Genomic DNA, 27021 nt, shown 5'->3' with positions numbered 1-27021 from the left:
GGGAGATTACATAGCTCAGTTGGAGTTGTTTCCTCATGGTAATCGCTTTGGGTTAATTCTGTTCATTTATAATATAGTGCGAATTGTTGTAGTATTTTCACAGCCACTTGAAATACTTGTCTTTGCCTTAATTTTAGCAAAGTCTAGCTTAAGACTAAGTGATGGCATTGTTCCACAAAACACTGTTGCTTAACCAATTCATCTCATCCTAACTGATGTCTTAGTAGGATTTTTTTGAGTGTATATGAAAAAAATCATGTGATTTAAAATATAATAATAGATAATAATGCATAGCCAAATTGTGCAATATACTGTCTTCATATCGTTAGGGAACTTGGGAACTAAAGTTCTTGACTTTATGGGTTCTGTTTGAGCCGGAGAAGTCCTTGTGATGGTTTCTTAACATAAAGACCGAGCTTATAAAACGGCATCCGTCTCACCAAAGTCACCCTCCTCATACGTTGCATTTGTTACAGATGTGGGGGTGAAACTCGTCTTCCTGAAAGCGAACACAAAAAGATTCTTATGCGAGTCAATCGGAATTCAAGTCAACTCAATAGCAAGTCAGAAGGAAATTATTATGATAGTATAATAAAGTGAGAAAGGAAGTTATTCTTTCATTTGATATCAACAGGTTTGTGTCTCTCAAATTGCATAATAAAGAAATTCTTCATTTTCTGTTTTGTTTCAATCAAAATAGTATATTCAAAAACTTGTAGATTATGCTGTGGAACTTATTAAAATATGTATAAACACTAAATTACTATTCTCGTTATCAAACAATGTTTAGTTGTTTATATAAATCTTAGACTTGCAGAAATAATTTTTCAACACTTCAGTCTTACATTCCTCAAGCATTTTATGACTTGCAAACGTTTAGTAGTTTTACATGCCAAACAACGACATGAAAAGGAAACTAGTAAATTTCTTCTGTTAGCCTCTGCTGCTCGGCGATAGGAACATCTGTTTCCGTTCTTATGCTTCTACTCAGAAATCAACTTGACTAAATTTAATAAAACTCAGAAAAAGAACTTTAAACTGATTGGTTTAGACTAAACATATTGCATGGGCCTATTGCATGGGCACTTGCCTAAGCATGCTCAGCGAGAGTAAAATTATCAGAAATTACTAACATCGTTGTACCCAATCTGACATCTAAATTAGGAAACCAAAGGCATAAAATTACATATAAACCAACAATGTAGATATTTGACAATAAAACATGGATGAATCATAAAAGAATGACATATAACTTATATATATGGTATAGACCAATTAAATTCAAGCAGTTTCATGTATAACAAAACAGAATATTTTGGTGGGAAAACAATTACAAATTACCACAAAATTTCATATATACATGTACTAGCTGTGCCACTACTACTACCCGGCATTGCACTGATATTAAACATCAGCTTATGGACAATGAGAGCTAATGAGGTTGCTTGCCACGTACTATTATCCTGGCCCAATGCCAATGGATAATTTGAGTAAGCTTACTAATAAGAGCTACCGCTTTTCATGGTGTTACACCATCACTTTGCGTTGTGACCAAAAGCGGTAGCCTATTTGCTACCATATAGTGACATATATTGTCCAGTGACTTTACCAAGCTCATGTGGTTTAGTCAGTAAGGTGTCGGACTAGTGAACGGGAGGTTCCGAGATCAAGTCTTGTGCTTTACGAATTCTTTATTCCAAGATTTTAATAGCTATAGATGGACATATACGACTACTGAAATTGAGAAATATATATTGATATGTGTATACACGTTTATATGTATATACTGGTTTATGTGTGTACATCTACATGTGTATGAAGTTGTGAAAAAACCTTGGACTGACATCTTACACTCCTGGCAGTTCAGGGTGCCAGATAAAATATCTAACCAATACATGTATCTATTACATAATGCGTTACAAAGCAACCATTTATTATTATGCGCATCTTTAAATCTGGAGTTGTCCTATACATAATAATGTCAGCAATATGTGACCGATACAGCAACTACCTTATCGATCACTCTCCAATGAATCTATTACTTTGGCATACACAGAACACATACACTGTAAGGGCAGGGTTGGGCTATTAAAGCCTGCAACATTAGGATAGTTATAAAGGTACTGAGTCGGTCGCAGCCGAGACCAACCGAGGCTAGCCAGTCAAGCAAAATATAGTGAACATGACCTTCAAGTACATCGCCAATCAGACGTCAGGCAGCCTAGCGAGACCAAAAGAGACAAAGTCTCGCGAGGGAAACACATATAAGGCGACGCTCGCTTACAAACTTCAGTGTGTTTGTGCTTTGTGCTATAAATATATCACACAATAAAGTTACAACCATTTTTTATTAGCGACATTTTGTATATTTGTTATACACGAGATTCTTTGTATTTAGTAGAGTACCACTACACGTGCATTTATCAGCTGTCAATAAGTTCAAACTCACTTAGTTATTGCGGTACCCTCGTGCCCTAATCAAAGCAAAAACTACCATAATCTTTGTCTAAATCTTGAGGGGTACCCCCTAATGTGTACTCCTTTGCTTAGGAAACCTGACAGCACTCTAAGTCAAGTTCAATATATAAGATGAACAAGCAGCACTTTTACATATAGATTAAAAGTTAGTAACTGCTCACCTCTTTGATAAGTAGCAGAAAGCTCCAACTATTACTAGAGCAATAACAACAATGGAAAGCAGCGACATACAGATGATCAGGGTTGTGGAGCTAGAAGAAAGATTTTGGCTTTTGGCAGCTGACTTGTTATCTTTCTGGTTGTTGACAGATGATAAGACACTCGCTTTATCTGAATCTAAAAAAATTAAAAATATTACTTTTTGTAGCGATGAGCTGAAAAGGCTTGAAGAATTTACTAAGGCAACTAATATGTGGCAGCATTGGTTTTCCCCATTGACTCTTAGCATGTTCTATTATACTGTATTTACTTTCTCTGTTTACATTGTTGTGTGTTATCATTATGTTATGTTATAACACTGTATTTTGTGTTTATGCATTTACAGATAATTTTATAAGAAGTAGGCCTAAAACATGTCACAGCTTGAGTATCTATTGCATAGATAGAATACATATTGTTTGTATTATTCGGTAGGAGTCTCCGTAAAGCTTAGTTGTAGCCTCCATATCATATGCAACTAAAGCTCTTCTGAGTTTTTGTTTAAAAAGTAGAAGAGCAGTTTAGTAAAATGCTGATCTTATTCTGACGAAGGACTGAAATCAACTGAAATGTTGATGAGTATTTTGACATGAACTGTAAGCAAGACATTTTGAAGCAGGTACAAAAGCATTAAATTTATTAACTTTAGATTTTACTGAGCTCCTACTGAAGGCAGGGTTAATAAGCAGGGCCCATGATATCATTCCTAATTTTTATAATGTACCTGTTATTTCATTCTGAAAAATGAGCTCAAAAGGCACGATTTTATCACAAGCTAGCGTTGTTATAGCGCTTTTTTAAGCTCATTTTTTTGGCGTTCAGCCTATTAAACATCCTGTAACAAGCTACGAACAGTTTGCAATAGCTTATCTACCTTTCATAAAACTGCTATTATTTTGAAGGCTGAATTTAGATAATAATGGATTTTAAGACACCCATCTCTATAATTCTAGATCGAAGTAAACATCCTAAACTTCCGCCTCCAAAAAGCTAGGTTACATCACATATTTATGGGCAGAGCTTGTTGTGTCGATAGTGTCGTTTGCGAGATCGATATTGAAATGCTGTAAAATGCCTTCAAGACTTTGATAGTTAGTGGACAAATCTTTTCTTTGAGTACAAAATTGGAATCAGCGTGTCGGATTGATAAAGGGATGAAAGCTGTTCGTGTCAGATATGGTTTGCATACTGTAATTAATATGTGCTAATGCTAAGCCTATATCAGAATGGTCATAAAATTCCTTCAGAATGTTCAAGATCTTTATTGCTTATTGACAAAGACAGGTGGAACTGTCCAGTGACCAGTAGCTTGACATGCAATAGTGGAGTTGCCTTCTAACGTATAACCAACATCACACTCATATGTCACGGTATCATTGTATGAGTGTCCAGACATCTGTTTATCTGAGTTCTCTACAGCTGGTGGCGCACCACAGTTAGCTAACATTTCGTTCATCTTGCAGTTTTCAATAGCACAGGCTCTTATTAGTCATTGTTATTTTTAGTCGTTGTTGACAAGTCACTCAAGTTTGTATGCTAACACTTCCTGTGGTTGTATTAAATCAGCAAGATTGACTTTTCTAAACAGTAGTCACCTGGTGCCCATTATTGGTAAACATGAGTAAACATTGCATCAAGGGTTGTCTCACCTTACTTGCTATTAGATTGTGAATTTCAGTTTTCGGTCCAGACGCTACTCGAAATTGTTTCAGGTTGCTAGGCAAAACGCTGCCTATTAGTTGTTCATACAAAGTACTTGTACTCAAAAAGCTATACATTGTTGTATGGTGGGATTTTTTGGTCCAAAGCTACATGGCCCTTTGAGGTCACAGCGGTCATGATAAGTTTATAAAGCCAGAGGGTTACATAGTAAAACCAGTATACAAATAAGTGGAAAGGAAGATGCAGCTTTCTTTGAGACTGCTCGATTGAAATAAAGCTATTGAAGAAACTCTATTGAATTTACAGTGTTGTGAGTTATTCAAAAGTGTAGAAGATACAGTCTGAAAGGAGACGGTTTACTGACTACGCTGAGTTGTCGAAAGAGCCATAGGGAGGGTGACACAGTTTATTCACTTCCCATAGATTTAGAACAGCTAGCTCAAAACGATGGACTTTGAAAAGGTTCCAACCTTTAGGAGCGTAAGGAAAGTAGTAAGTATTGGTCCAAGAAATAAGTTTTTAAAAAGTATGTTCCTACATCTTAGTTTACATAAAATTTTTCTACTGATTTTTGATTATTCACACCTTTCAATGAAAAACACATGCTTTGACTTTTCTTGTAGCCATAGCAACCTGTAGTCGTAGCAACTTGTAGTCATAACAACTTGTATTCCTAACAACCCGTAGTTGTGGCAATCTGTGATCATAGCAATGATATATATTTCTCTCACCATCCACATCCTGATCAGTGGGTATTAATATTTTTAATGAGTATCTGTATTATAACTAATTGCTAGTCATTAGTCTGTCTGTTTGTCTGCGCATCTCTTCTGTTGGCTTTTTCTATGTTGTAAAGAATAGAGAATAAAGATAGTCATAATTATTCTGCGACTTTGAAAGTGGCTGATTAGCTCAGTTGATGAGAGATAGTTTAATAGCTGCCTGTCATAGCCCATATTGGCCAGCATTTACAGAATCTTGTGATTGTGTCAATGTTGGCGCATTTAGAAAAACTATTATGATACAATAAACATAAAAGGCTTCGACATCAATAGTGCACTTTATCATTTTTTACAATTGAACATAGACCCGAAAGTCACTTTCTATTAACGAATAATCTGTGGGTCTCCACAACCAAATCTCAAATAAAGCTGATTTCAGATAAAAAGATTTACAATAGAAATTGTTATCTGTCTGATGAGGACTGCTCATTGTAATAAATCAAATATATATAATTTATTCTTTGCTCATCAATTATTAAGGTTTATCAACAGAGAGAACAGTTGCTATCAGTCAGTCTATACTATAATATAGTGCAATATATAACTATATATAATTGTTGCTAAATTAAAGTATGCTGTTTCATAAATCACATGATCCGAGTTAAAAAGCTGGTTTCTAGATCAAACAAACTGTATTATTTTTAGTCATCTTTAATCATATTAATTTTGCTTTTTGTTCATTAAAACATCTTTGTTGTTGACTTACAACAAAGCAAGAACTTGCTGCTCTTGTTATTATAGCTTTTACAACACTCAGACTATAAAAATATTACACGATTGTATTAAATTTTCAATAGAAATTAAACTACTTGTAAAGCTACCTTTAGATGAGCCTTCAGTGCAATTGGGGGCACGACTCCAAGTTCCATTAAGTTGGCATGTTATATATTTTGGATCGTCAGTCGAAAAGCCAGTAAGACATTGGTAGGTGGCTGTCTCGCCAAACCCTGTTCCACCGAGAGAAACCAATCCACTATTTTTGGGTGTAGGAGGCACCCCGCAACTCAGAACTGTAACAATACATAACTTGTACTATTCATCTTCACTCATGGGTATATTGAATTAAATTAGACAACAGTACATGTAGTGATATGGTCTTAACAATGATAGTCTACTGCAGGTGGTTATTTAGGTCGAGCTACCTTACATTACACTGTACCTCATTTCATGTCAACTCTGCAAGTTTTATTACAGAGCATTGTCTTAGAGATACAGGGTAATAATTGTAAAAATGTATGTGTTACTTATTTAGTTCACCAAGTCAACAGCAACAAGAATGTGCTGCTATCTAGGTAGAGAGTGCTGTTATCTGGAGAGAGGGTGCTACTATCTGAGGAAAGAGTGCTGCTATCTGGAAAAAGCGTTGCTGATATCTGGAGAAGGGGTGCATCTATCTGGAAGAGAGAGTGTGAAGAGAGTGTGAAGAGATATGTGAAGAGATATGTGAAGAGATATGTGAAGAGAGAGTGCTGCTATATAAAGAGAGAGTGCTGCTTTCTGGGGAGAGAGTGCCGCTATCTGGGGAGAGAGTGCTGCTATCTAAAGAGAGAGTGCTGCTATCTGAAGAGAGAGTGCTGCTATCTGAAGAGAGAGTGCTGCTATCTGAAGAGAGAGTGCTGCTATCTGGGGAGAGAGTGCTGCTATCTGGGGAAAGAGTGCTGCTATCTGAAGAGAGAGTGCTGCTATCTGAAGAGAGAGTGCTGCTATCTGAAGAGAGAGTGCTGCTAGCTGAAGAGAGAGTGCTGCTATCTGGGGAGAGAGTGCTGCTATCTGAAGAGAGAGTGCTGCTATCTGGGGAGAGAGTGCTGCTATCTGGGGAGAGAGTGCTGCTATCTGGGGAGAGAGTGCTGCTATATGGTGAGAGAGGGCTGCTATGTGAAGAGAGAGTGCTGCTATCTGAAGAGAGAGTGCTGCTATCTGAAGAGAGAGTGCTGCTTTCTGGTGAGAGAGTGCAGCTATCTGGGGAGAGAGTGCTGCTCTCTGGAGAGAGAGTGCAGCTATCTGGGGAGAAAGTGCTGCTCTCTGGAGAGAGAGTGCTGCTATCTGGGAAGAGAGTGCTGCTATCTGAAGAGAGAGTGCTGCTATCTGGAGAGAGAGTGCTGCTATCTGGAGAGAGAGTGATGCTATCTGGTGAGAGAAGGCTGCTATCTGAAGAGAGAGGGCTGCTATCTGAAGAGAGAGTGCTGCTAGCTGAAGAGAGAGTGCTGCTATCTGGGGAGAGAGTGCTGCTATCTGAAGAGAGAGTGCTGATATCTGGGGAGAGAGTGCTGCTATCTGGGGAAAGAGTGCTGCTATCTGGGGAGAGAGTGCTGCTATATGGTGAGAGAGGGCTGCTATGTGAAGAGAGAGTGCTGCTATCTGAAGAGAGAGTGCTGCTATCTGAAGAGAGAGTGCTGCTTTCTGGTGAGAGAGTGCAGCTATCTGGGGAGAGAGTGCTGCTCTCTGGAGAGAGAGTGCTGCTATCTGGGAAGAGAGTGCTGCTATCTGAAGAGAGAGTGCTGCTATCTGGAGAGAGAGTGCTGCTATCTGGAGAGAGAGTGATGCTATCTGGTGAGAGAAGGCTGCTATCTGAAGAGAGAGGGCTGCTATCTGAAGAGAGAGTGCTGCTATCTGAAGAGAGAGTGCTGCTATCTGAAGAGAGAGTGCTGCTATCTGGGTAGAGAGTGCTGCTATCTGGGGAGAGAGTGCTGCTATCTGAAGAGACAGTGCTGGTGTCTGGGGAGAGAGTGCTGCTATTTGGGGACAGAGTGCTGCTATCTGAGTAAGGTTTAAAAAAAGATAAAGCTTTGGATAAGTAAAGGTATTTAAAAAAAACAATATTTTTAATGTAAATCTGAATTAACGTGCTGTAAAGCAGTTACCAGGTTATTTTAAACTGAAAATATCACCATAAGAACCAGCATATCTTGGTTGCTGTGTGTAGTCTCAGGTTAAATGAAGCATCACAGGCTGAGTGGGTTGATAAAGCACGGAGCTATCAAGGATTCTACAGGGAGAAAGCAACTCCCTTTCAATTGATCCTCAATTGCATCTTCACATAGATGAGAGCAAACTAGATGGAGCTCATCATTGGCCAACTAGAACATCGGGTCAAGTGCTTATCGTCAATTAGAATATATGAGAAGTTTTTGATAGTTACTATCATATTGGGTGTGACTGCGCGGTGTGTAGCCTCAGGTTCTGCTCTTTGCAGAGTATGATGCGCACTTAGCTTGAACAATATCAATACTGTTGGTACAAAACTAATGAAAAGCAATAAGGCACTATTCCAACAGTGAGAAACAACTATTATAAGTGTCTGTTTTGTTCTACTTGGTGGTACGTCAGCAACCCTATGTTTTAGTTGGCATATGATTGGCTACTTCACATAATTTATGATTGGTTGTAAAAAAGTCTGTTGATTTCAGAAGACTTGTATATACTAACGGGTTTATCAATCTACTCAGCCTGTGTTCCTACATTGAATCCAAAAAAATAGACTAGTCTTTCTAGTAGGGTTTTCCTACTGTTTGTGATGGGATCAACAATAGCCGACCTTGAAATACTATAAAGTTTTGCATTGTAAAACAAATTCTATCAAATCACAGACCAACCAAACATGAGATTTTACACGTATGTTATGACTGACTAAGGAAACTAGTTATGTGACATTACCTTGTATGGCAATATATTGAACGCGCTGTAAGGCCTCTACTCAGTGATAGTGTAGCTGGATGTAACACTGCATTGGCATGTGGTACACAGTGTGTATCATATTTGCAGTGCAATAATCCAGTATGGCATTATTAGTCACAATCAATCGTATTATTTTACCAAGCAATTCTCGGTATGTTACATTCATTGGTAGTATTGGTAAAGCATGTCAAGAAGTCGCTGTAAAATTTATAACAAATAATATTTATAGTTATATTTTAATTATTTACACTTTGCTCGTCTATAGAAAGATTTTTTAAGTTTAGGAAGTTTAAAGTTGGCAAGGAATTAGCTTAATAATAGATATTTGTGGTATCACAACTCCTAATTCACATACCGGCACAAGTCGGTGCAACCGTCCAATGACCATCAGTTTGGCAAAAAATTAGCTCATTCCCAATCCTCACATATCCAATATGACACTCGTACTCTGTGCTGTCATTCAAATAATGGCCGCCCACACTTTTGAGGGCATTTTGAACATCTGGTGGCTCTCCACACCTAATTCCTATAAAAAGACTGACATGTTACGTTCCTGTCTATACTATCTCTAAAGGAATTACTATAAAACAAGGCTAAAACAGTAAATACTGAAACAGTGAATGCTAAAACAGTGGGTGCTGAAACAGTGGACGCTGAAACAGTGGAAGCTGAAACAGTGGAAGCCAAAACAGTGGAAGCTGGAACAGTGGATGTTGAAACAGTGGATGCTGAAACAGTGGAAGCTGAAACAGTGAATGCTGAAACTGTGAATGTTGAAACAGTGAAAACTCTAACATCATGATAATTATCAAAAGCTGTAGTACCATGATGTCAGCTGGGTACACATTTGCTACATAAAGGCTGATACTTTAGCTACAGTGTTAAAAGCCTCAAATATTTTCAATCATAGTCTCACAGAGGTTTGCTTAAAGCGGTCTGCCAGTCAAACTGATTCAGCAACCAAATACACTTACTGTTGCACTGAGGGCTAGTAGACCACTGCTGGTTTGTTTGACATATGATGACAGGTTCTCCCGACATCACATAACCTGTCTTACAAGAGTACTTAGCCTCTGCTCCAACTGTTGTGCCAGTTACAATTGGAAAACCTTTAGTATTTTCTATCTCAGGTGGATCTCCACAAGGAAGTTCTAAAACGCGAAAACTTCATAAGAAGTCATTGGTTCACTATGTTAGTTGATTACTTGCAGAAGATATGTCTTGTGAATGTATAACAAAGATTTTTGTAGCAAGAGTTTTTCATGGTGATTTAGGATTGTTTAGTTAGTTTAATCCCTAGCTTTGTGCAAGCGGTACAACCAGTATGCATGTAGCGTGTCTCACACATTAATGTACACTTATTATATACGACAGTTCTACTAATAGTATGCATATCCGTATGAAGAATACCCTTAGTATTATTATGTATGTGATGCGACCAAGATCCAATGCAATGTGACCATTACGCAATGCATTACTAGTGCACATAACATATTTGTAAATAAATATACTTACATGTAGATGCGTACCAGTAATGCTTAATTTCAGGTATTATTCAGGTAGCTTATGTAATAAAAATAGATACTTGGCAGAGGTGTTAGAGGAAGAATGGATAATATACATGTATATAACATATAAATGTTACGCCTGCTATATCTGACAGGTACACACACATGAAAAGATAACTGCTGCATATAGTGTATGATGTATTCAGTGAGTGAGTAGACTGTATTGAGACCGTACAGAAGGTAGGGCTGATAATCAAGGCAGATGATATAGTTCTTAAGTATTCTACTTTACCTTTTGCTCAATTCTGAACCTAAATGCTGTAATGATATCCTATTGCTAAGCCAATATCAGAATGGTCAGATGGTCAGATGATTCATTCAGAATGTTTAACATTGTCATCGCTTACCTACACAGAGAGGTGGATTTGTCCAGTGTCCAATAACTTGACATAAAATAGTGGAATCGCCTTCTAACGTATAACCGACATCACACTCATATCTCACGGTATCATTGTATGAGTACCCAAACACCTGTTTATCTGAGTTCTCCACGGTTGGTGGCGCACCACAGTTCACTTCTAAAAATGGAGCAAAACTTTTTAGCTTCAGGTGAATATGCATTAAAGCAAATTAGCCATAAAAAACTTTGAGCGAACAATAAAGATAGATTGCTTTCTACAGTAAAGTTTTCACAGATCTCTTATAAGTTTTTCTGGTGACTTATAAAGTTCACTTTAAATTGTTAAGGAATTTCATCATAGTATTAAAGCAATTAACAAAAAGCTAGATAATTTGGTCAAAACACAATTGTGAAAGGTGTTTCAAACGTGAAAGATGTTTGAGATGTGAAAAATGTGAAAGATGTTTGAGATGTGAAAGGTGTTTGAGGTGGGAAAGATGTTTAAGATGTTTGAGATGTTTGACCTGTAAAAGGTGTTTCAGGTGTGAAAGATGTTTGAGATGTGAAATGTGTTTTAGATGTAAAAGATGTTTGAGATGTGAAATGTGTTGTAGATGTGAAAGATGTTTGAGATGTGAAAGGTGTTTGAGATGTGAATTGTGTTTAAGGTGTGAAAAATGTTTGAGATGTGAAAGGTGTTTGAGGTGTGAAAGATGTTTGAGATGTGAAAAATGTTTGAGATGTGAAAGGTGTTTCAGATGTGAAAGATGTTTGAGGTGTGAAAGATGTTTGAGATGTGAAAGATGTTTCGGATGTGAAAGTTGTTTTAGATGTGAAAGATGTTTGAGATGTGAAAGATGTTTGAGATATGAAAGAGGTTTGAGATGTGAAAGGTGTTTGAGATGTGAACGATGTATGAGATGTGAAAGATGTTTGAGATGTGAAAGATGTTTGAAATATAAAATATGTATGAGTAACACAAAATGAAGATAAAATGCTGCAGAATATATCTAGGTTTGTTCTAAAGAAAGTTTAATTTTCTTCAAAAATTATTTTGTTGACAACGATTTGAATGGGTGTCTGTGATTTATTATACATAGTTATTTAAATTGTAACAGATTAAGAAAATAGTTTTTATGTACAGCGTCGGAACAATTATGCACATTCTCACCCTATTGATGTATCCCCTGCTTTGTAACCAAATATAGAACAAAAGTTTTTAGCTAGTAGTAGATATCATATCTGGTGTTTCCTTCTCTATGCATCACCTCATTTATCTGCAGATAAACTTTATCTAATTTTTTAATAAAACATTTACAAATAAAAAAGCGAAAATGTAGTTTTTAACAACATTTGACTTATAAAAATATTCTAAACATTGATTAGTAAACACTGCTGTACCGTGACAGATGGGAGGGGTTGACCAAGTACCATCTTCTGTACATCTGACAGTAGCTGAACCGATCATGTTATATTGGTGGCCATCACACTTATATGTAACCTTAGAGTCTAATGTAGTATTGTACTGAAGGCGGTTGAGTGCACCATTCTCCACTTCAGGTGGTGTGCCACAGTCTACCTCTGTCAATATATTCCAGCAGCATACCATGAATTCATGGTTTATAAATAAAAAATCTTTTGTTTTTAGAACCTTCAGAACCATTTTTGGCTCGGGCAAATTTACAGCATAGATTAAGGTTTGTTGTTTTAATGCTAAAGTAATCTTTGAAAAAATTTTGAAAACCACTGCAAAGTTAGCAGGAAAAAATAAGCAAGTGGTAAATGCATGTCTCATAGTTCAGTCAAGCAAAGCTTTTATGTTTAAGATGTCAATTTAACAGACATGTTGATGTAGATGTTTGATAGAGAAATATGCGTTTCAAATAGCAACTTATTTTTTATATCTTCTACGTTTAATAATGTTCCTTTATGCTTACTTTCTGTCTGACATTCTCCTTTTTTTAAACAATCAGCTTTGCTTCATGTTTCAAAGATTTTGCACCATTATTGCTTTTCTCTTTTAATTGTCCTTTTTTTACATATATCTATTAAATATTCTTACCAAATGACATTTTACTTAACAAAGTCATTACTTGTGCATGAAGGGGGTTCAGTCCATTGTTTAGTAGACTGACACTGAATAGACCTAGTTCCACTCTGTACTAGATATCCGGGCAGACAATAGTACTCCACCGTATCTTCATACTTAGTCCCTGACTGAACTGTAGCCTGTGTATCCATGTGCTGAATAGTAGGAGGAGTTCCACAACTGACCCCTACAAATACGCTCATTCATCAAGCTGGCCAAAAGTGTTTTCAGTTCTTTTGAAGTGCTTATAACAGCTTATGATATTATGATCACATATTTCAGCTCACCACACTTCTATCGATCATATTACATAATATTTTAACTCATTGCCTTATTCTAAAACTTGCTTGTTTCCGCATTTGTATTACATGTTTCAAAATCCTGCAGAAACTATAATCAGAATACTTATATTTATTATTCTACACATGATAAAAATTATTTTTTATTTCATGACACCAACATACTACATCCACCATCATACATGTATGTTTCATTTTATGAACTTTCTTTTACCACAATCTTCAATTCACTATCTCAACTTTTCCAAAATACCATTAGATTGCCAACTTTTAACACACATTTACTCATAGTTTCCGATTCCTGTTTTTTTAATTTTTAATTTATTTAATTTTTTATTTATAATATTATGTAAAACATCATTTAATAAATGATTACCAATGTCAATAAAAAGTTCTACAGACATTAAAGAGTTCAGTTTTTCAGTTTAAGATTCCTTGCTACGATTTTCCTTTTAGAGGGAAAAGCATTACTTTTTCGAAAGCTATCACAATCTTTTTCTGGCTATCTGATAAAAAAGATCTCTTCACAATTGTTTTATGATCTCCAGTATTAGCTGTTTGTCTGTTTGTCATCATTTGTCTCACATAATTAACTTTGTAGAGCAAATGACTTGTCATATTTGCTTTTATTTTTGAAATTAAAGTTTTTTGAGTTCTGAAGGATTCTTTTTTTGTCATTCAAGGGTTTATCAGGCCATCAATTAGTAATCAATAGTTTTATAAGCTAAACTTTTTCAGTAGAGAACTTTCAGTAAACTCACTTGTTCAGTACTTAAGCTGCTGTAAACCATATTTCATCGGGTATTTTAGCAAGCAAATATTAAATATACCCTTGTTTTTATAACTATCTTTTAAGGCTATTGAGCTAAATCTAGTTGAGCAAGTTGGTATTTTTTCCGCTTGCTACAGATTGTCATTAGATGGAAACGTTATTTATTACAAATAATGTTACTTCTAAAAGCTTACTAAGGCAAGTAGGCGCTGTTGACCATTGTCCAGTTGCCTGACATGTGATAGAGGTTAGATTATGTTCATCTTCATATCCTTGAAGACACATGTAAGTCACTCGGTCTCCATATTTAGTTCCAGTTTGAACTGAGGTTTGAGACTCGGAGTTGTCTACTACTGGAGGAATTCCGCAGTCAACTTCTAGAAATTTATGAATTAATGTAGAACTGTAATTAGGCAGTGAGTTGTTACAATTATAGTCTTAATGTTACAAAGGAATGCTTAGCTGCGATGGTCAACCATGAGTTTAAAAAATTTATAAATAATTCAAACAAACGGTTGTAATTCCTCGTGACTGTTTAATAGTGGGGTTGAGACATAGTGTAGCAATATTCATGTATATACATACTGTATATACACACTGTATATACTGTAAATACATATACATACATATACATACATATACGTAAGTATCTGTCGAATATATATTCAGCTACAGTGATTTAAATCTGGCAACGAAGAGTCTGTATTACACTGGATAAGGGACTGGAACTAGGAGCCCCCTGAACTGCAGGAAACAAGCTAGTTCATTAGGCCACAGGATAGTTGCAATACAATTGATTAATTATGCAGTTATTAGAGGGGGTGAGACATAGTGTAGCAATATACATGTATATAAATGTATACGCATATACATACATGTATATGTCTGTCTGTATGCATATACATCCATCGGGTATATATTCAGCTACAGGGATTTAAATCTGGCAACGAAAAGTCTGCATCGCTCTGGATTAGGGACTGGAACTAGGAGCCTCCTGAACTGCAGGAGGCAAGCTAATTCGTTAAGCTACACAGGATAGTTGCAATAAAATCGATCAATAGTGTGGATGTTAATTGCATCAGTTAAGATTAACATCACTAGAGCTAGTCTCACTGCTTCACAGCCCACATGTCACTTATCATGGTAAGTTTGAGCTCAGTAGTGTTTAAGTTACTGAAATTAGCCAGTGGCAACTACATTACTTGCCACTGTTTATAAGCTAATTTTGTTGTACCCGTGCAATACCGGACATTCACCTAGTATACAAATATATATATATATATAAGTATAAGAGAGCTACTATAAAAGATATAGCAGTATCCAATGACTACAATATAGCCAGCAAAAAAAGAAAAGGTAGAGAAATATCTCCCTCTTGGAGAAGAGGTTGAAAAATGCTGGAATGTAAGAACAACTGTAATCCCGGTAGTCATTGGGACACTGGGCGCAATAACACTGAAGCATAATATGTGGCTTGCCCAAATACCAACAGCAATCAACTCAGGTGAGTTGCGGAAAAGTGCGCTACTCGGAACAGCTAAGATCTTGAGGCGAGTGCTCAAACTCCCAGGTCTCTGGTAGGAGACCCGAGTTAGAGCAGAAATTACCACTCATACGGGTTAACCGGGGTGAGGAAACAATTTATGAATATATATATATATATATATATATATATATCAATATGCATATATCAATATACATCTATATACACATGTACATACATATACATACAGTATACATGCATACAGTATGTACATATAGTATACAGTATACATATAGTATACATACAGTATACAGCATATACATACAGTATATATATACATACTGCATATACATATGTATATACATATATATGTATACATACATATATATTTACATATATGCATAAATGTACATATGTATATAAATATGTATACATACATATATATATATATATATACACATATACACAAGATATAATTATCACAAATCTACATTCAATGACATATCTAAACGCCACTCTATCGAAATAAGCAGCTACATATGGGACCTCAAAGAAAGCAGCTCCGACTACCACATCACTTGGCAAATTTTATTACATGCAAATCTTTACTCCAAGAACAGCGGAAATTGCAGGTTATGTACTTTGGAAAAATATTTCCTCATTTATAGACCGAGAAGGCAACTCTAAACAAATGAAGTGAACTCATATCTACTTGTAGACATTCTAAGAAACACATTTTACGAAATAGCATTACATATAGATTTTCATCGATCTAGCTTCTAATAGCTTTTAATATTTGAGCCTCTATTTCAGTTTACCGGCTTATGCTGAGCTTTATGTATGGTCCTCACTAAGCATTTTATCTTATGAGTGTTAAACGCATTTTGTATAATATGAAACTTCTAGTAACTTTTATGCTTAGTCAAGCTTTAATTAATTTTTGACCAAATTTATAGCAAGCTCTACTTTAGCATCCAGCACTTTATGCAGACTTTTAGCCTAAATTTTATTGTACACACATACACACATATCTATACACACATATCTATACACACATACATGTATACATAAATATATATAGCAAAAAAGTGGTTAGTTTTCTATGGCTATGAAAGCTTTCAGCAATATAACACAATAGTACATTCTAGCAAACGTTTGATGAGCAAACCATATTCATAATGTTAATCTAAAAAAACAGGTTGACTATAGCTAAACCATTTTATAATAGCGATGTACTTTGTAAACATGATAACCTTTCAGAAGAGGTACTAAATTATGGAGACAATAGAACTGGAGCAACTTACTTTCACACCTGGGCGGATGATCATCTTGAGAAGAAGACCAAGTCCCGCTGGTTTGACAGTTTACGGTGTATTGTTGATTGAACCGTTCATAGCCTGTGTTACAGCTGCATGTTGCAATGCTAGGATACCTTGTGGAAGAACTTGTACAGTTAATTCCTGTTGCAGGTGGTACAGGACCACAATCTTTGGCTACAAGAGAAATATATATATAGTCATTATATAAATTTAGCAATTAGGATAGTCCATGCAACAATTCAACACATTGATATTTTCACTTTTATATTTTAGTTTGTTTCAGTTGTTGCAAGTAGTCAATATTAAACACTTAGAAGCCTAACATTGTACGCACCTGCAAGTCACCTGATCCTAGACTATTGTACGCACCTGCAAGTCACCTGATCCTAGACTATTGTACGCACCTGCAAGTCACCTGATCCTAGACTATTGTACGCACCTGCAAGTCACCTGATCCTAGACTATTTTACGCACCTGCAAGTCACCTGATCCTAGACTATTGTACGCACCTGCAAGTCACCTGATCCTAGACTAATGTACACACCTGCAAGTCACCTGATCCTAGACTATTGTACGCACCTGCAAGTCACCTGATCCTAGACTATTGTACGCACCTGCAAGTCACCTGATCCTAGACTATTGTACGCACCTGCAAGTCACTTGATCCTAGACTATTGTACGCACCTGCAAGTCACCTGATCCTAGACTATTGTACGCACCTGCAAGTCACCTGATCCTAGACTATTGTACGCACCTGCAAGTCACCTGATCCTAGACTATTGTACGCACCTGCAAGTCACCTGATCCTAGACTATTTTACGCACCTGCAAGTCACCTGATCCTAGACTATTGTACGCACCTGCAAGTCACCTGATCTTAGACTATTGTACGCACCTGCAAGTCACCTGATCCTAGACTATTGTACGCGCCTGCAAGTCACCTGATCCTAGACTATTGTACGCACCTGCAAGTCACCTGATCCTAAACTATTGTACGCGCCTGCAAGTCACCTGATCCTAGACTATTGTACGCGCCTGCAAGTCACCTGATCCTAGACTATTGTACGCACCTGCAAGTCACCTGATCCTAGACTATTTTACGCACCTGCAAGTCACCTGATCCTAGACTATTGTACGCACCTGCAAGTCACCTGATCCTAGACTATTTTAACAGCTTTCAAGCTACTGTAACAACACTTAGGATACAGCCAATCTTTCAAATGCTTCAATGTTTTACTGCATCCAATAGCATCCTTCTCCTGTTAGGTTGTGATAGTTTGCATGTTTTGTCTGATAGTTGCCTCTTGATGTTGGATTTTTTGCATACAGCCACAGTCTCTTGCCAGGTTAGGCAGACGCCGTTGCTTTTGATTTCGGTAAAAAAGTACTCCAATTTCAACTTATCCTGGGAATGTCGGCACTCGCGGTCAACTGTATGTGTTTTAAGTGCAGTTGCGATGACAGAAGGGGGATTGCCTAAAATTAACTTTCAAGGCCAAGGATTATGACAGACAGTAAGGGTGTGGCTGCAGGTATACTGCCATCTTCTGTTGATTTGCAAAATAAATTTTTTGTACATGTGTATTTTATACTTTGATTAACATATGTCATATATTATATTAATTTTGGGAAAGAGTCGGCAGGCTGGCGAAAATTTGAATATTGGCTGCAATTGGCCCCTGACCCGGGCATTGGACACACCTGCTTTAGAGATAACCAAAAAACAATGATTTATGTACACCGAGTATAACATAGTGAATATCTTTTTATGAACAGAAAAACAAATAGTTTTAATGTAAAACTCTTGTTGCTGAGGAAAAGAAGCTTTCTAGCTTTGTCTATTTTTGATCTTCACTACTATGAACTTTTAATCAGTGTCATTAGAACCAAATGTCTTGGCAGCCATTTTTATTGCTCGGTCGGTTAGAAGCATCCTCGGTGTTTTAGTAATATTGCAAGAACTAGCTGTCCAATCGACTTGGAACTTTCGAATAAAACTAAAGGTACGACACAAAGCTACCAACACTAAAGGTACAACACAAAGCTACCAACACTAAAGGTACCACACAAAGCTACCAACACTAAAGGTACCACACAAAGCTACCAGCACTAAAGGTATGACACAAAGCTACCAACACCAAGGGTACCACACAAAGCTACCAGCACTAAAGGTACGACACAAAGCTACCAGCACTAAAGGTACAACACAAAGCTACCAACACTAAAGGTACCACACAAAGCTACCAGCACTAAAGGTACCGCACAAAGGTACCAACACTAAAGGTACCACACAAAGCTACCAACACTAAAGGACCCACACAAAGCTACCAACACTAAAGGTACCACACAAAGCTGCCAACACTAAAGGTACCACACAAAGCTACCAACAATAAAGGTACCACACAAAGCTACCAACACTTTGTAAACCAAAAGTAGAGAAAAACAAAACGAAACTCTAAAAACGGTTTGTCTAATTGGGTGTAGGATCAGATGGGAAATCAATACTCAGAATTATCTCCAGCCCAGGCTTCATAGAGTTAGCTTGTACCTAGAGACGAATTGACAGGAGAAGCTGTTTATGGCATTCAGGATACTCATAGAGTTAACCTGTACATAGAGGTAAATTGACAGTAGTAGCTGTTTGTAGCATTCAGGGTATTCATAGAGTTAACCTGTACATAGAGGTAAAATAACAGTAGTAGCTGTTTATAACATTCAGGATATTTATAGAGTTAACCTGTACATAGAGGTAAATTCACAGTAGTAGCTGTTTATAACATTCAGGATATTCATAGAGTTACCTGTACATAGAGGTAAATTGACAGTAGTAGCTGTTTATAGCATTCAGGATATTCATAAAGAAAGCAGTGTACAAAGTACAAATAACTAAGCAACCATTTCTCATCAGCTATTGAAGGCCAACACATGATTATAATATAATGTAGAACAATGATATATTTCTAACACCCCTGCTATTCTTACTAATACTTATAGGTAGATCTCATCTACACGCCATTTTATCATTTTATTGTCAGTTTATCTTTTGTCATATTATTTATGGTATACACATTTATTATAATCTAACCCCAAGATATGTCACAGATGATTTATTTTTGTTGCCAAAAAGAGCTTTCAGACTAATTGCGAATATACATAACATTCCAGCAAGTAATTTTTCCAAATCTTTGGGCCTTCTGATTCTGCCAATGTTAAATGTTTAAATTAAAAATTAAAAGTTTCAAGATCTTTCATAGTTGTTTTTACTTGACAGTTACAGGTTTTCAACTCAATTCAACTTATGTGAACAAATTGCATACAATCTTTAACAGTTAAGTTGAAAATATTTATAGCTAGCTGATTTAATTATCATCCACCTAATATATGTTCTCTTAGCAGAGAAGATACTTTAAACACTATATGCCACTGTTTTTGGCAGAAGATTCGCTAAAATTTTACTACATAGAGTGAGTTTGTAAAATTAGTTTTAAAAGAAGATAACTCTAAGCAACATCGTTCACTAGCTCTTATTTGATGCTAAAAAAGCAATGTGTTGACCTTCTCAGGCTAACTGAAGGACTTTGATCTCTGTATTAATTCATTTCATATTCTCAAAGCTTTGATTTTAATAGGCATCCATTCAGCTGATAAGTACTTAAACAGTTGATATATAAAGTTAAATATTTGTTAAAGTACAATATTCAGTTGAATATTGTACTTTAACAATTGTGTTTGTAGCATCTTATACTTACTGGTACATCTAGGTGTTCCTGACCATCTGCCATCCGCCAGGCACTCAACGGAGCTAAATTCAGTGAACATCTCATACCCAGAAAGACATGTGTAGGTCACTTGATCTCCAAATCTGGTTCCATTTTGAACTGTGGTCTGATTATCTATATTTCTTACATCTGGTGGCGGGCCACAGTTGACCTCTAAAATACAAAATTATACAAAGTTATAATGAAACAGCGATGGTCAATGATTCCAACTCCTCGTCTATGATTCAAAAATCTATATCATAAATTACACAAGTATACTTATATAATAGATAATTATATTATAATTATACATAATATATAATACATATATAATAATTATATATACTATATATAATCCCACGACCAAACGAGCGGAGCGAAGTGTGGGAGTTTTTATGATAAATGCATGTGCACACAACTTACGAAAAGTATTCATCAACAATGAGACGAACCCTCGTCAAGAAATTTCATCAACAAATTTAAGCATTGTTTTGTAAAGTCGTTAAAGTATAATAACGATACAAAACACATTTAAACCTATTTAAATGTGTTACCAAGTCTTTGAAGGGTTACCACAAATTCCTAAAACTTACCCATCTGATCGGTTTATACATAAATAGAAAGATTAATTTGGATGAAAAACGCCACAAAACGCTTGAAAAGCTTCGTTTAATAAAACTTAAGACCGGAAATTGAAACGCCGAGCGACAGATAATAGAACGATAAAGTCTTGCGCATTTCACGAAAAAAATCACGTGCACTTTTCACCAGTCTATAGCATTGTCGAATTGCCGAAGGTTTCGGCAATTCACATAGGAGTACAGAAATCGTTTCATTTTTGCTGATTTCAATTTTTTCATTTTCATTTGCCGACACATTTGAATACTTTCGCATTTTAACTGATGTCCAACGCAGTGTAAGTAAAGCAAATGGCGATGATATTTTTTTAACGTTTCTTATGAGATTATTCCAATAATTAATTATAAGTTTGGATGACTACAGAACAATGACTACGTAGTACAGATTTTCTAAAAATCTATATAAATATCACAACTTTGTGATATTGTTAGCTATGCCGTTTCGAAATTTATAAAAAATTGTGCATTGTTTTATATTATTACTATATAAATAATATTGGTTATTCTAATATTATCAGTGCATTTTACTTCTAATATTGGCCAATATTGCATTACTCTTTTTGCAGGAGAGATATAAACATATAATCTTTTCCTTTCATTATTGCTATTTGTTGTATATAATAACACCCACACCCAGTGCATTACAGCTATCATTGCAGTTATCCTATTTGACTGCTAATATTGCATTTCTCAACCGTCAGTACCCTTTCTTTTTTCCAATATAACTTTGGTCGTGGGCTGTATGACAGTGGAATTTCTAATTATATATTAGACAACAATATTACAATAATGCATAATATGCAATGTATATACTATACATAATTATATATAGTATATACATCTATAATGTAATTACAACTAGGGTTCTACTATATTATAAAACAATACAGTAAAGTAATAGTAAAATAAAAGAGCTCTAGAAGAAATTGGAGCAAATCAGCCAGCAAATCAACACCAGCCAACCAAGTGGAACATCAGCCAATCAGAAAAAAGGGCGGGAATATCAGCCACCATCTTGAATTTTAGTAGCAGCCTGAAGATTGACAGAAGAAGTCATGAAACTGCCGGTAGCTGCAAGTACAACTATTTTTTCATAACTATTACATATATAATGTGTATGTACTATATATAGTGTTTATATTATATAATATATAATGGCATGCCAAAGCGTTGCTCCGGTGTATCAAATCTTACTGGTGCAGACCGGTGGGCGTGACCACGTTCTGTTGGCCAGACAGACAACATAGTTTGGTTCCGTGCTTATCTCGTAGCCAGATATGCATGAGAAGGTAACTCTATCTTGATATTCAGTCCCCGTTCTATATGTTGCTTGAGCATTTGAGTACGCAACTACCGGCGGGGTTCCACAATTTACTCCTGCAATTGGTGTGGTAGCTACATACAGCATGTGCAGAGTAACCATGATATAAACATGTGTAACAGCCATCACTTTAATTTTCAATAACTATGGTTGAGTCAGAAAAAAGATATCTAAATTTTCAATCAGCTCAAACATCAAGTGTACAGTTCCTCACTTGTGCAGACAGCTGTTATGTTATCACTTGGCATGCTCCAAACTCCTGTGTTGCCACAAGTTAGATTGAACTGTGAATTAGCTCTCTCATATCCTGGGAGGCAGTCACATGAAACAGTGTTTGGATATCTAGTTTGGTTACCTGAGCAGGTAACTCCACTGAGAATCGGTGAGCCACAGTCTTTACCTGTGAACAAACTTAATGCCATTAATAATGCTGAGTCTAAAATGGTAAAGAGATCTCCGTCAAAATTGAAAATCTTGGCTTTAGTTGGAACTTGTAACAAGTTTATGGTAGTCTCAGAGACAAGGTAGTGCACTTGGCTGCCAAACTTAGATGCCCAAGCTCAAGTGCAGCGCAGGGCAATCTTTTTCCCTAATGCTTTGAGCATAGCTTCAAATGAATAGACTTACAGATGGACCCTGTTTTTATCATAGTGAAGACTAGTACCCTGGTTCTTTTGTGTGCAGGACAGATCATCAGCCATAACGATAAAACAGAGTAAGACTGATCACTATAATTATTGTAATTCACTAGAAAGCCGGTGATTAGCTCCGATGTAAGAGTACTGGATTGTTAAGCCAAATTTTATGAGTTCAAATCCCATACAATACAAGTTTTTTTCCTCAACTTCAACCATGGCTTTGAAAAACAGACGACCACAGATACTATTCTAGTACAGATTAATTCACTAATTTCTGCTAATTCTTCCAGAAGTTTCTAACTTTTCAAGTTTATTTTGAAGTCTATAATACTTGATCTCGGACTCCTAATTTTCTTCCTTTAGCTCCTCATGACACATTCTCAAACTCTCAACCCTGTTCATCATATGTTTCTCAGGTCACAGACTATTATCTAAACCTATTATCTTTTTTTCACCATCTTACTTCTCATTTCTAGATGCTAATAACTTTTAAATATTTATAACCGTAGTTCAAAAGCCTAATCAGGCTGGAAGAAGGCTGCGGGTCAGCTCAGTAAATTTGTGCGAGGTTTAGTCACTTGAGGTGTTCCACGACAGAATATGCACCATCTTCAAAAACTCACACATCAAATCGAACACCAATAAAATAATTATCAGCAATCAATCTGCTCTAGGTTCAAGTGTACACGCTAGTGTTGGGCCGGTATTGGGTTATCCGCTCTTACTGATACCGTGGGACTCTCGGTATCCAAGGAAACCAATCATTTTCAGTGACAGCTAGTTATTCACGGCCGGTTTGATATGATTGGTATTTATCCGTAAAAGCATATCGGTAAATGGTTATAAGAATATCCAGAGAGATTTTTAAAACGCTTCGTGACAAACATGCTAATCTCAGCACGCATTGGTGAACAAATTCAACGAAGATTTCCACGCTTACTGTATTTACTATTATATTACGTTACATTGATAATGCCACCAGCCTCGAAGGTTTGGGAGTTCTCCACAGATGGGAGGATGTATAAAGACTCTAGCGGGACTGGGCTCTAATTGGATTGTGTATAATTATGTAATTACATTACCTGATTACAATATGTGATAGCAAGATTTCTGTAAACTGTTTCAGTACATTTAACAAAAAGAGCCCCTTGCCATTATCTATCTGTTCTCTATTATACATAACGTTTGTATCAATAACTATATTTTTAATAGAATAAACAATAAAAACATCTATCATGAAAATTATATTTCAATCTTTCTTTTCTTTTTTGGCTTTCTAAAACGAGTCTCTTTGCCGAAACAATATACTGCTGACTAAAGAATGTTTTTTTGCACAGGCTACTTTTTGCACAACGATAAAAGTTGTCCGAGACAGTTATGGTTTAAAGTTTAAACCATTAAACTTTAAACCAGTTAAAGACACACTGATAACCACATACCGAACAATAGTACCGACAATACCGTACTTTCTTAGTTGGCAAAGGATACCGAAGATGGTAAATACCGAGGATACCGATACCGGGAAAACCGATAAAAAAGTGCAAGGATATCCGATTCGGCACTAAATTAGATACCGGCCCAACACTAGTACACGCCATGCTGAAAGTAGTTTGCAATAGTTTTCATATGTAGGTAAGATAAGCATTTCTTTTCTTTTAGCTATATTATATAAACAAGTTTCCAGCTGTTCTTATCTTTATTACTAATAGTTGTGTTAAATAAACTTTATTAATCAATATCTACTTTAATAAGTTAGCTAAGTTGATGATAGACCACTAATGTTCATGGAATTCCAAAATACATACTTTACACATGTGATGTACATGTAACTAAACTAGTGTACTGGTACATGTAGCATATTGAGATCAATGCTATATGTTGTGAAATATTAAGACAAATGTAACACTTGTGTGATACGGCGCACAAGATAACATGTGTGACACACTAAAACAACTGTCACACTCTTAGGATATAGCAAAACATTTATAATGACACCTTTGACATACCGAGACAAGTTAATCCATCTCCGTCGTATCCTTCATTACATCTGCATGTGTAGGAGCCGCTTGTGTTGGTGCACTCAGCATCGACACCGCACTCTGACTGACCAGCAGTGCAGGTTACTAATGCTGTAGAAAACCAGGACAAACGATGATGATTTACATACAAGTAAATACAAAGACTTACATACAGGTAAACACAAATGTTTACATACAGGTAAATACAACGACCTACATTAACTTTTACATTACACATTTTGTTACATAATTTGGTTTTGTTGAGCCCAAGAGAAACTCCTTATTGGATTCTTGTCATGGTTGTCTTTCATTATTTCGATAATATGAACTTAAATTTTTTTACTTAGAACAAGAAACTAACCACTCCAACGAATGCTCCAGCCACTATAAGTTACAGAACCATCAGTTGTGAAGGTTAGATGAACTTCATTTCCTTGAATTTCATATGTTCCAGTGCTGCGGAGCTCATTGCTTCGTCCTGTAGAATCTGTATACTAAAACAGGTTATGTATGAGCGTAAAAATGTATTTAATTTTTCATAAGTAGAACTAAAACGACAGTAGATCCCCTGCAGCCATAAGACTGAAGGGGGTCTACCGCCTGATGAATGTGTAAGCACGAAACTGACTGTAGCTGACAAAGATAAGCACACTAATTCTCTAATAATAAACACATATATATATATAAATAACATAAAAGTATTTTGGTAAAGTTTATTCAATTTATTACTACAACCATTGATTTCATACAGCCAGCGAGCTAGCTGCAATCGTCATGTAGTGTGAATGTGTACAGAGCAGTTGTTTTTAGTACTGAATGTTAGGAGGATTAAAAGGATTAAAAAGCTAGAAGCCTGAAACTCAAAGTTGGAATTGCTCTCCATAGAGGTATAATTGGCCATTATGTGTTCTCAAATAAATATTTGTTTCTGTGTCTACATGATGACATGAGTTCTGATCGTTTATTTAAAGTTGCCTGCTCGGGTCTAAATATAATGTACAGTTTCTCTGTCTGGCATAAGTTACAAGCTTTGGTTACGTTCGAGTACTACTGCGCTTTGGTGACAATGTTCCATGATGTTGTATATCTTATATTGTTGCTCTTTAGGTGCCATATGTGTTTGCTCAGCTCAGTAGAGTTTTGGTTTTTGGCGTGCGTGAAGGATGACTTGTGGTTAGAGAATCGTGTCTTGAAGCTTCCTTCAGTGTGTCCTATATAGCTTTCTGTCTTGTTGTTAGATGTTACATTGCATTGGTATATGAAACTGCTCTCAAGGCATTTTCCATTTAATGGGCACTGTGCAGGCTGTCGACAGTTGTATTCCTTTGAAGGTGGTGGGCTTTCTTTGTTGCTTAGAGTTCTCTTATTTTTGCGGTCAACAATTTTAGCAATGTTTGGCATGCATGAGTAGCTGACCTTCAGTGTTGCGCGTTTGAAGATTTTGCATAGCTTGTGAATGGCTGGGAATTGTTCTGACACAATTTTCCGGAACTCACGGCCAATGTTGGATTTTACACTCTTGCTGTATGGTGGGTTATACCAGATTATGCTATGCTTGCGTTGTTTTCCACATTGTCTGGGTTTCTCCTCTCTGTATTCTAGTCTATATTTATATCCACTCTCACCAATAGCTTTTTGGTATATCTTGGCTGCCTGGTTGAAAGATTCCTCGTCGGACGATATAGCTGCTAGTCTTCTATTAATAGATTATGGGATGTTTTCAAGGATAGAATGGGGGTGATTTGATTCCTTCACACACGTCAAAAACCAAAACGCTACTGAGCTGAGCAAACACATATAGCACCTAAAGAGCAACAATATAAGATATACAACATCATGGAACAATGTCACCAAAGTGCAGTCGTACTCGAACGTAACCAAAGCTTGTAACTTATGCCAGACAGAGAAACTGTACATTATATTTAGACTCGAGCAGGCAACTTTAAATAAACGATCAGAACTCATGTCATCATGTAGATACAGA

The 27021-nt window shown here is 36.3% G+C and overlaps 1 protein-coding gene across 1 annotated transcript; it reads right to left on the bottom strand.

Moving 5' to 3' along the window:
- Positions 1-417: 417 nt before the first annotated feature.
- Positions 418-26438, bottom strand: LOC137402848 (sushi, von Willebrand factor type A, EGF and pentraxin domain-containing protein 1-like). Its single transcript, XM_068089357.1, has 16 exons — positions 26283-26438; positions 25399-25531; positions 25026-25148; positions 22596-22781; positions 22255-22437; positions 20414-20596; positions 16651-16839; positions 14058-14240; positions 12797-12979; positions 12105-12284; positions 10711-10881; positions 9770-9946; positions 9151-9321; positions 5942-6130; positions 2640-2814; positions 418-499 (listed from the first exon to the last, which is right to left on the bottom strand). The coding sequence occupies exons 1-16, from the start codon at positions 26436-26438 to the stop codon at positions 418-420; spliced, it is 2664 nt and encodes an 887-aa protein (XP_067945458.1).
- Between the last annotated feature and the right edge of the window lie 583 nt (positions 26439-27021).

This window comes from Watersipora subatra, chromosome 8 (assembly GCF_963576615.1).
Source record: "Watersipora subatra chromosome 8, tzWatSuba1.1, whole genome shotgun sequence".
Classification (NCBI taxonomy): Eukaryota; Metazoa; Bryozoa; class Gymnolaemata; order Cheilostomatida; family Watersiporidae; genus Watersipora; species Watersipora subatra.
The sequence above is the reverse complement of the archived record's forward strand: the minus strand, read 5'-3'. Positions and strand labels throughout refer to the sequence as shown.

Coding starts and splice junctions, on each gene's coding strand:
- LOC137402848 (XM_068089357.1), bottom strand. CDS start 26,438: ATGCCAAACATTGCTAAAATTGTTGACCGCAAAAATAAGAGAACTCTA. Junction 25,532..26,282: donor GTTTCATATACCAATGCAAT/GTAACATCTAAC, acceptor AACCTGTTTTAG/TATACAGATTCTACAGGACG. Junction 12,980..14,057: donor AACAGCGCCTACTTGCCTTA/GTAAGCTTTTAG, acceptor GCGTATTTGTAG/GGGTCAGTTGTGGAACTCCT.